Source organism: Ceratina calcarata, unplaced genomic scaffold (genome assembly GCF_001652005.2).
Source record: "Ceratina calcarata isolate Rehan_Ccalc_2016 unplaced genomic scaffold, ASM165200v1 scaffold35.2, whole genome shotgun sequence".
NCBI classification, from domain to species: domain Eukaryota; kingdom Metazoa; phylum Arthropoda; class Insecta; order Hymenoptera; family Apidae; genus Ceratina; species Ceratina calcarata.
Window position 1 is genome coordinate 559,055 of NW_017157934.1, and position 10,384 is coordinate 569,438.

The window sequence follows — 10,384 nt, forward strand, 5'->3', positions numbered from 1 at the left end:
ATCTCTTAAAAATTTCTTTCTATATTTTCTTTCTACATGTAGTATAACAATAATGTAACAGTTAAGATCAGTCATATAATGGTCGTTCGTAGGAAACTTAAATAGGCCAACGATGTTTTAAGAACCTGTACAAAGATTATGATGTTAAGATTATCCATCAGAGCTATAACTTCGTCATTCTTTCATTACAATAATTTTAACGTAAACAGAAACTTACATTTACAAAAGTAGCTAACGATAAATCGACAATGCTACCGGCGGTAATTTTAGCTGGACTACCCGACATAGCTATGACTAAAACGAGTCCTTGTATAGTTTTACTCGGTAAGTTGTACCAGTTTATCATAAAGCAAGACATACCCACGCTACTGGTCTGTCAAATACAGAGTGAAACATAAAGGAGAATAAAGTAATATACATACGTTAACAAGACAGACACTCAAGTAGTACAAGTCAACACCCCTCTCTCGTCAGGCTTACAAAGGGAGGGCCTGGTGGAACGGATTTTGATAAAACTTGCAGTACTTAAAGATGTCGTACCCAAGTTTAAGTTGGTAAAGTAATAGGGCACCATACTTAGAATTTTCCGAGACAACTGCATTTGAAAATTGATTTACTGGGTTATGAGCACTTCGCGTTAACCATTGAAACAACGAGCTTTCGTAAAGTTTTTATATTATTATTGTTACAATATTGTACCTGACTCAATAAAAACTTTCTTATACAAAAAAAAGCAGTCTCATTGGTTAACGCGAAGTGCTCTTAACCCAGTAAATCAATTTTCAAATGCAATTTTTTCGGAAAATTCTGAGAATGGTGTCCTATTACTTTACCAAATTAAACTTGGATACGACATCTTTAAGTACTGCAAGTTTTATCAAAATCCGTTTCTCGTCCACCAGGCCCTCCCTTTGTTAGTCTCCCTTTTATACCTGCTGTTGCATCTCGTAGTAAAACGTGAAAATTTACCTTTTCCATCAAGAGATCACCAATATAGCATAGTATAAATATATTAAATGTCAAGGATATTAACAGCATCGTATAAGTTGTAAGGCCAATCGTATTACTTTGCTCCCAGTCCTGTTATCAATATCAAATCATAGAATCACGTCTGCCTCGTTCCGAAAAACTTACCGTAATACAATAATATTCCAGTAAGCATATCATGAAAGTGGAACTAACAAACTCCACGAAGCATACTTCACGTAATATCATTTCTACTTTTGCCGTAAACCTGTAATCGTTCAAAATCCATTATGTTTTCTGCACATTCCATTTTTATATAAATCCATGAAATTCGTAATCTAGCGATCATTTTGATGAAAATTTGTCTATTAACCCATTCGCTAATATGGGCGAGTATAGTTGCTCTGTATAAAATACCACTGACGTACTACGGGCGACTATAGCCGTTCAGCGGGAGTACCGCGGCGGAGAACCCGCCCGTAGCGAAAGGGTTAAAAAATGTACCTTAAAATTTGCAAATGGTGCTCAATGATTGCTACGAATCGCGTGTCCAAAATCGTTGTTGTTTCGACTGTTTTACTGTCCACGAGATCGTTCAAATGCGACACAACGATATCAATCTGTCCGCAGGCGTGCGTCGCGAAAAGCGCGGCTAATCCACAAGCACCGACTGTTATAGAATACATCACGTACCCGCACATACAGTGAACGATATAGACTATTTCGTAAACGGGACTTGTCTGCACGTCGAAAAGAACAGAGTAAGTCGGATAAACCAACGGCTTGATGGTTTGATTATGCTCGTCGATGAACGTGCCGATCGCGTATTGCATGATCGTGTGGTATATTGTACCGCCGCTGTACATGAACGCGGCGCAGATGATCATCAGATTCCGACCCACTTGACCGTACTTTAACATCATCTCACGATCTTTAGGAAGTTCTACCTATCGCATCCCTTATCGAAACACAGAATATTTTTATTTTCATAGTATTTATACCTTGTATAGTTAAATATCTACGTGGGCAAAAATGTGTACACACGCGATGTTCTACTTTAACCGATGATTGTGATATCAACTGACCTGCATCCAATCGGTTTCCACCTGTTCGATGCAATTCTGGATCTTCGGTTTACGTGCGGTAAGGGCCCAGTACTTGAGCAACGAGGATATGCAGAAACTCAGTAAGCCGCAGAGCTTCAGTCTTATTATAGTGTCTTTTTCTTCAAACATGATGTGCAGGATACACGGTATTATAGCGAAGAGAAGCACGAAGTTACCAATTCCGATAGCAATTTTCGGCAAAAATCTCGCCGCACCTTTAAGAACGGATGGCCAGATGCCAAGAGATCTTAGAATCCATTTGCTATATTTGGTTACGAAGACGATGTCTCGTTTGTAATTCCGATTTCCCGCATTGTAATCCGTCTGATCTTGCGCAAAGAGGTGCATCTTCGCGGACGGCTCGAAAGCAACTGTTTAAAAGAGAGTAGCATTGATTGCAAGGTCAGTGAGTTTGCGCCGGTGATAATGTGTGTGCGTGCAACCCTTTGTGCCGCTCGGCATCAATTATTACTCACCAGACAAGGGGACGAACGGGACTGTAGGGAAGACGAGCAGATGATTCTATTGAAGTGAAGCTTTAGGGTGTGTAGAGAAGGGGATTAAAGAATAGTAATGAATGTGCGATTATAAGAAATTTTACAATCAAACATTGGTACATGCATACATCGCGTAATTACAATGAACTAATATCTTAACATATTTATTCTACATTTTCTTTCTACATGTACCATAAACATAGTGAAACAGTTAAGATTAATCATGTAACGGTAGTCCGTAGGAAATTTAAGTAGGCTACCGATGTTTTAAGAATCTATAAAAAAGATTTTACAAGAACTACAATTTTGCAGTTTCTCTTTTATTACAAAAGTGTTAACGTAAATAGAAACTTACGTTGGCAAAAGTAGATAACGATAAATCGACAATGCTACCGGCGCTAATTTTAACTGGACTACCCGACATAGCTATGATTAAAACGAGTCCTTGTATCGTTTTACTAGGTAAGTTGTACCAGTCGATCATAAAGCAAGACTGACCCACGCTGCTGGTCTGTCAGACAAAGTGAAACTAGTCAGTCAAATATGCAGCAGAATAAAATAGTAGAGCTAACATGACAGACATTCAAGTGAAGTAACTTAATCATATATATCTGTCAGACATTCAAGTAGTACAAGTCAACGCCGTTCAGATGCACGAAATTAAAGACTCTCATTTGCACGTGACATTGTACCTCTTAATACAATGTGAAAATATACCTTTTCTATCAAGAGGTCCCCAATATAGCATAGTATTAATACATTGAATGTGAGCGATATTAACAGCATCATGTAAGTTATAAGACTAGTCGTATTACTTTGTTCCCAATCCTGTCATTAATATAAAATCATAGAATTGCGTCTCCCACGTTCTATCACCAAGAAACTTACTGCGATACAATAATATTCAAGTAAACATATACAGCAAGTGGAATTAACAAGTTCCACTAAACATATTTCTCGCAATATGAAGTCTACCGCTGCTGAAAACCTGTAATTGTTCAACATAAATTTTCCGTAAATAAAAATCTGTGTACCAAAAAGTTTTACCTCAAAATTCGTAAGTGGTGGTCAATGATTTGCACGAAACGTCTATTAAGAATCGATGTTTTTTCATTCTGTTCACTATGTACGAGATCGGTCAAATGGGACACAACGACATCAATTTGTCCGCAGGCGTGCGTCACGAAAAGCGCAGCTAATCCGCATGAACCTGCTGCTACAGTACTCGTTACGTGGCCGCACATAAAGTGAATGATATAGACTATTTCGTAAATGGGACTTGTTTGCACGTCGTACAGAACAGAGTAAGTCGGATAGACCAACGGCTTGATAGTACGATTATGCTGGTCGATGAACGTGCCGATCGTATATTGCAAGACCGTGTGGAAAATTGTTCCGCCGGTATACATGAACGTGACACAGAGGATCGTCAGATTCCGACCCACTTGACCGTATTTTAACATCAACTCCCGGTCCTTAGGAAATTCTACCTGTTGTATCCCTTATTAAAACACTGAATCTTTTTATTACAATAATATATCTCATATAGTTGAACATCTACGAAGCGAAAAATCTGTACGAACACAATGTCATACAATGTGATATTAACTGACCTGCATCCAATCAATTTGCACCAGTTCAATGCAATCCTCGATCGTTGGTTTCCGTGCGACAAGGGCCCAGTACTTGAGCAACGAGGACGTACAGAAACCGACTAAACCCAGGAGCTTTAATTTCATTACAGTATCTTCCACTTCAAACACGGTGTGTAGGAAACACGGTATTATAGCAAAAAGAAGCGCGAAGTTACCAATTCCGATAGCAATTTTCGGTAAAAATTTCGCGACACCTTTAGAAACGGATGGCCAAATGCCAATAAGACTCAGAATCCATTTGATATGTTTAGTTACGAAAACGATATCTTGTTTGTAATTTTTATTTCCCGGATTATAACTTGTCTGATCTTGCGCAATGAGATGCATCTTCGCGGACGGCTCGCAAGCGACTATTTAAAAGACAGTGTTGCATGCATTGCAAGATTGTTGTGTTGGTGGTAACGTGTGTGTTTGCATCCCCTTGCGCAGTTCGGTATCAATTATTACTCATCCGAGAAGGGGCGAACGTAATTATAGGGAAACCGAGCAGGTGATTCTATAGAATATGGAGTTTTACGGTTGTACACAGAAGTGGCTTAAAGAGTAGCAATGAGTGTGCGACGATTAAACGTTTTCTATGGTATAAAAAGGAGAGAGAGAGAGGAAGACAGTATGAGGGATACGAATGAACGCGTGTGTATTGATTAAGTATCTCGAATATGTATGCGCCGAAACATGCAAACTGGTGCTGCTCGCATAAGCGAAAATAAGTCAAACAACATTTGCGAACGTGAGACGTTGTGATACTGGAAAACTTGTATTTTCTCGATTAAACCTCAATTAGTATTATTCGTGATGACTCCGATTCCTTTTTCTCTTAAGTATAATGTTCTTAACGATCATTATCTTATACTTCGTTATTGATGAAATGTTTATTGCGTTTCGAATTTATATATTACGTTCGCATAATTGTACAAACGCAAGTTGATAAACATTTAAGTGCTAAGAGACGTTTTTAAAAATGCATTTATTTATTTCCTGTTGAGTTGTAAATTGTTAAATTGTTACACCGTAGCAGTCTGCAGAAAATTTAAATACGCGAACGACGTCTTGAGAATCTATAAACGTAATTGGTTTTAGCTGCAAGGAGATGAAATTCGAAGTATGTAACTTAAGTTCTCACAAACATTTGCAGAAACTCACATTAGCAAAAGTACTTAAAGATAAGTCAGCTATGTTACCAGCAGTGATTTTTGCTGGATTTTTCGATATGGCGATTATTAAGATGAGCCCTCGAATCGTACTGTTGGGTAATTCGTACCAATCAATCATGCAGCAGGATTTTCCAACGTTAGTACTCTGCGTTTCGTAAGTAAGAAACGAAAATCTACTGAGTATCCTTATATGTTCATTATATTAAAGAGACAAATGACTGATTTGGTAAAAAAGATACCTTTTCTATTAAAAGATCACTAATGTAGCACAATAAGAATATATTAAACGTCAAGGATATTAACAGTAACGTGTACGTTATTAGACTAATTATGTCGTTCTGTCTCCAATCCTATGACAGGCACAATAAAATGGTAAATTTACGAAAACATACATGGAAACTGGAAGCATACCGTTAAACAATAAAACTCGAGAAGGCATATCACGAAAGTAGTACCGACGAATTCTAAAAAGCACACTTCACTTAAGACTGCCTCGACTGTCGTAGAAAATCTGTGACATCGTATACATTTTCATCAACGATAAACACAGTATTCAGTTTTACCTCGATGCCTAATACGCGTACCTTAAAACTTTCATGTGACGCTCCACGATTTCCATCAGTCGTGTATGCGGATTTGAGATCTCCCTGGCTAGTTTTCCATCTACCAGATCGTTCAATCGAGCCATAACGATGTCGATCTGTCCACAGGCATGCGTCACAAACAGCGCGGCAAGTCCACAAACGCTGGCTGTCACGGTGTCGAACACGTATCCGCAGACACACTGGAGAACGTATACCAATTCGTAAACGGGGCTTTTCTGGACATCCAAGAGACCGCTATAAGTTGGATAAATCAACAACTTGATTGTACGATTATTCTCGTCAACGTATGACCCGACACTGTACTGCTGGATCGTGTGATAGATTATACCGCCGGCGTACATGAACACCACGCTGGATACGGACAGATTTCGGCCGATTTTTCCGTATCTCAGCATCAGGTCACGATCTTCACGTAATTCTACCTATCGGAATGGTACTGAAATTTTCTTAACGACACTCTTAAACAACAAAAGCGTTTCTCGACTGACCTGCTTCCAATCAGTTCGCAATTGTTCGATGCAACGCTTAATCTTATTTTTACGCAGCGTGAGAGCCCAATACTTCAGCATGGAAATGAAGGAGAAAGCGGTCAGGCCTAAAATCTTCAGTCTTAGCAATGGGTTCTTCTGCTCGAAGACAATGTGCAGAATGCATTGTAGAAGAGTGAAGGACAATATCAAATTACTAATTACGATCGCGATATTCGGTAAATATTTGCCGATCCCTAATTAACACGGCCGGCCAGATGCCGATGGAATTGAGGATCCATTTATTATGTTTCGTCATGTAAAAGAAAACTTGCTCGTAGTTCAGGTTCCGCGATTGATCGGTCCGATAGTGAAGGGAGCATCCATGCATGTTCATTGACAGCTCGAAAACGACTGGTTACGATGTAGAATTGATTACGGGGGTATTGAGCTTGCGCTGGCGAGTACGTGCAGCTGTACGATTAGTGTTGCAAATCGATCAGTACTTGTTAGAAAAAGCGACCGCTTCGAAGTACAGTGGAAACTAACCGGTGCGATCGTGCTATACACCCAACTGTTTGAGGTAAAGGTGAATGCAACAGACGGAAAGCTAGTATTATGCAAGAGTGTTCGTTNACCCAAAAGTGTATGTATATTAGTTATAAATTGAGCTCGCAAACATATTGGCGAAAAAACGAATATACCTGAATGCTCTACTGAAATAGTTAACTACAACCATCGCGCATTGGAAATATTTTCTCTTTCTGCAAACAATTTATAACTTTCAAAATTTGTTTATCCGTTTTCTAAAAAGCCAACATTATTTGGAAACGAGAGAGAAATAATCTCTAATCAGAAACAGTCATTCGGCAACAGTTTGACACAAATTCAAATACACAAACGATGATCTAATCACCTGTAGAATTTCGATTCTTGTTTAAGCCTGTTATTTGTGTCATCGGATTATGATTTATATTTAATGTTTACGTACAGAGCTGAATGTGTCTATTGATATTTCGAATATCTTCCCACCCATAAGTTTCGGCGGATATCTCGATATACCAATCAGAATTATTAAGTCCTGGGCCTTCTTTTCTGGTAGGTTGTACCATTGTATATTGTAAGTCGCTTCACCAAATTTTTCGCCCTATTGAGAGAATAATTAATTTTGTTGCTCTCGAAAGGGACGTAAGTGCGGATCGTTGAAAACCGTACGACACCTCTTCGACAAGAAGATCGCCTGCGTGACAAATTACGAACATATTCAGAGTCATCGAAATCCACGTTCCAATGTATGTTCCGAGCGCTATCAAATCAACGTCTCTCCACGCCTAAAGGAAATCATGTACTTAATTAAGTGCATACGCAATCTAGAACTGCTAAACACTAATGCCGTTTACCATAATAGAAAGATATTCCATCGTGCATATAAGAAGAGTCGTGGTCGTTACTTCCAAAAAACATATCTCTTGCATCGCATACGCGACGCGTTTCGCGTATCTAAAAATATTTACAGATATAAGTAGAAAATTGCTATATCGTGGAACCAGCGAGGCAGAAGTAATCAGTTTTGCTATGTGAAATAAGAATCGAACGATAAAGTGATAGACTTACGTTAATATCCCAACGTGATTACTGACGATAAGAGGTAAGAGACTTTTCTCCTTGTTATTCTTCGCATTTACAACCATGTCTTCCAACAGTGCCATTTGAATCTGAAGCATTCCGCGAGCATGACCGACGAAGGTTGACATTATACCGCACAAGGCTGTCTCTACGCCTACGGAGAGACACGAGAAAGCGCAGTGCGCGCTGTATACCATTTGGTAAGTAGGTGCCGAGTAAATGTCATCAATAAACAAGTCAAACCAGGGGAAAAGCAATGGTTTCACACCCTCAGTGGCATTAGTGGCCACAGACCACGGGGACGAAAATAAGGGTAAAACGGTGATATAGCACACGATGTTGGTGTACATGAGAATCGTAAACGCGAGGGTCGATTTATTAGCGATAGCTAATTTTTCGAGCATGATGGTCTGGTGCTCCACGGTTTCTATCGATTTCCAATCTTCTTCCATCTGTTCGATGCAATCCTTCAACTCGGTTGATTTCGAACAGAGATAACAAAACTTCATTATGCACGAAGTACTGTAACAGATAGGCGCAAAAATCGTGATCCGCTCGTCGATCTGTTTCACGTGGAAAAAGCAGTAGTACATCGTCGGCAGCAGCGTAAACAACGAACTGCCTAGACACGTTGCTAATAGTATCATCGAGACGATTCTCTCGATTACGCCGTGGTAGCCGTTTATCAACGGCCAGACACCGATTACCTTCAGAAGCAGTCGACAATATTTTAGACTGTTCCGTGTATTTTTCTGATAATTATTATTCATCGTACGTTTCGACTGATTCTTAGAAAGGTCTTATAAGTGAAAGCTCCGACCTTGTCGACTGCGATCTTTATGATTTTTTGTAGGATAGTAGTACATATGTCCAGATTGATGTACGTTAAATATTAGGTGTAGACAATCAATACTTTGCGAGATATAAATAATTAAATTTACATACCAGGATTATGTACAGTATTGTCTGCTGTTTTCCTTGGTGCCACAGTGGTGCAGTGGGGTGAGTCGCTCGTTTCCCAGCACGTCGCGCGATCGAATCTTCCACTATACATATAGTTTTTTCTTTTTCGTCCTTATGTTTATTATTAAAACTTAATTCTATCCACCAACGTGTAATAATGTGCATGACGATAGAATGGTACAGATCGTACATGCACTCAAAGCACAAATAGTTCTTACACCATGAACACACACTACAAATGCTTGTTTCTTGTACACACTTTTGTTTTCTTATTAAATTTTTGTTCTCTCTGGGAAAGCAACTTGATTAACATTACAAAATATTTCTCGTTTTGAAATTAATTTTGACGCCCACCATGCGTACTCTATCATATTTTTATAAACTGGTGCTTGTAACTGATTATGTATAAGCGCATGCAGTTTAATGCAGTCAGATCGGCTAGAGAGTTCTCGACCGATCACAAAAAGTTCATGATAGTTTTGAAAACGAGAAATATAATTTCTTATTTGTCTATGAAAGTAAACATCACATGGTTGGCACATAGGAGTACATTTTGGTGGTATCACCTTTAGACAACATGTTTGTTGTCCATTTTCGTCTTTGAATTTTTGCTCGTATATTGCTGGATTTGTTTGGTCACTCCACGAATCTACAATAAATAAAAACTTCTTGTCGCTTACATATGGTGCTATAATATTGTTCAAAAATAATTCGTATGTATCCTTTTGCATTTTTCCCGATTTTGTCGCGCACACGTAAACGTTTTTAAATTTCTCACATAATAAAGAGATTTCTTCATTAACTTTCAGTCCAAATTGTCCATTTCTTTCCTGTAGACACAAGAAGACTTTCGGAATTAATTTTCCTGCAGCCGTTATTGCATATTGTGCAGTATATGAGTGTGTCACTTTTGATACGTCTTTTACATACACTTCCGTTAATTTTTCTCCCTTAAAAGATAAGGTGCGATTTATATTGACACGATATTCACATCCAGTTTGATCTGTATTTATAACGAAATTCAAATCGTAATTTTGAATGATATCCGCTGTTTCTTTTTGGAATCGATCTGCCGCTTTAATTGTTTCTTCAAATGTTTCTGTGTCTCTCTTGCTAGCGTATTTCGTTACACGTCGTTGTTTTATTTTATAATTTTTCTTAAACTTCTTTATCCAGCTTTTCGACGCCTTGAAAGAAAACTGCAAGTTTATACATTGGAATGCAGCTGCCATAGCCCATTCTTGTAGCGTTCGAGTAGTTACTAGCTGTTTTGCAGAACGAGCTTCTGTAAATCTTTTGTAAACCCAAGAATTTATATTGTTATACTTATCGAATTTGGTACCAC

At 38.6% G+C, this 10,384-nt stretch overlaps 4 protein-coding genes across 5 annotated transcripts; all 4 read right to left on the minus strand.

Annotated features, from left to right (window-relative positions):
• Nucleotides 1–3: 3 nt before the first annotated feature.
• LOC108625239 (odorant receptor 4) lies at nt 4–2,439 on the minus strand. Its single transcript, XM_026813767.1, has 6 exons — nt 2,052–2,439; nt 1,471–1,913; nt 1,135–1,234; nt 970–1,080; nt 218–373; nt 4–125 (listed from the first exon to the last, which is right to left on the minus strand). Exons 1-6 carry the CDS (start codon nt 2,418–2,420, stop codon nt 72–74), a joined length of 1,233 nt encoding a protein of 410 aa, XP_026669568.1. The 5' UTR covers nt 2,421–2,439; the 3' UTR covers nt 4–71.
• A 315-nt stretch (nt 2,440–2,754) lies between these two features.
• On the minus strand, nt 2,755–4,569 carry LOC108625238 (odorant receptor 4-like). Of its 2 annotated transcripts, none has more exons than XM_026813763.1 (6): nt 4,183–4,569; nt 3,617–4,044; nt 3,458–3,557; nt 3,287–3,397; nt 2,925–3,080; nt 2,755–2,844 (listed from the first exon to the last, which is right to left on the minus strand). In XM_026813763.1, the coding sequence occupies exons 1-6, from the start codon at nt 4,549–4,551 to the stop codon at nt 2,791–2,793; spliced, it is 1,218 nt and encodes a 405-aa protein (XP_026669564.1). In that variant the 5' UTR covers nt 4,552–4,569; the 3' UTR covers nt 2,755–2,790. The 2 variants fall into 2 exon arrangements, with proteins under 2 accessions (XP_026669564.1, XP_017880561.1); XM_018025072.2 differs by having other exon boundaries at nt 3,617–4,059.
• Nucleotides 4,570–5,193: 624 nt separating this feature from the next.
• Nucleotides 5,194–7,065, minus strand: LOC108625197 (odorant receptor 13a-like). Its single transcript, XM_026813768.1, is given in 8 exon segments — nt 5,194–5,282; nt 5,368–5,523; nt 5,618–5,728; nt 5,790–5,889; nt 5,963–6,217; nt 6,323–6,405; nt 6,472–6,711; nt 6,713–7,065. Coding segments are annotated over 8 exon segments (1,134 nt in total). The 5' UTR covers nt 6,848–7,065; the 3' UTR covers nt 5,194–5,228.
• Nucleotides 7,066–7,094: 29 nt separating this feature from the next.
• On the minus strand, nt 7,095–9,041 carry LOC108625198 (odorant receptor 4-like). The gene is made up of 6 exons (XM_026813769.1): nt 9,022–9,041; nt 8,065–8,230; nt 7,851–7,950; nt 7,671–7,781; nt 7,442–7,597; nt 7,095–7,366 (listed from the first exon to the last, which is right to left on the minus strand). The coding sequence occupies exons 2-6, from the start codon at nt 8,202–8,204 to the stop codon at nt 7,313–7,315; spliced, it is 561 nt and encodes a 186-aa protein (XP_026669570.1). The 5' UTR covers nt 8,205–8,230; nt 9,022–9,041; the 3' UTR covers nt 7,095–7,312.
• Nucleotides 9,042–10,384: the final 1,343 nt, after the last annotated feature.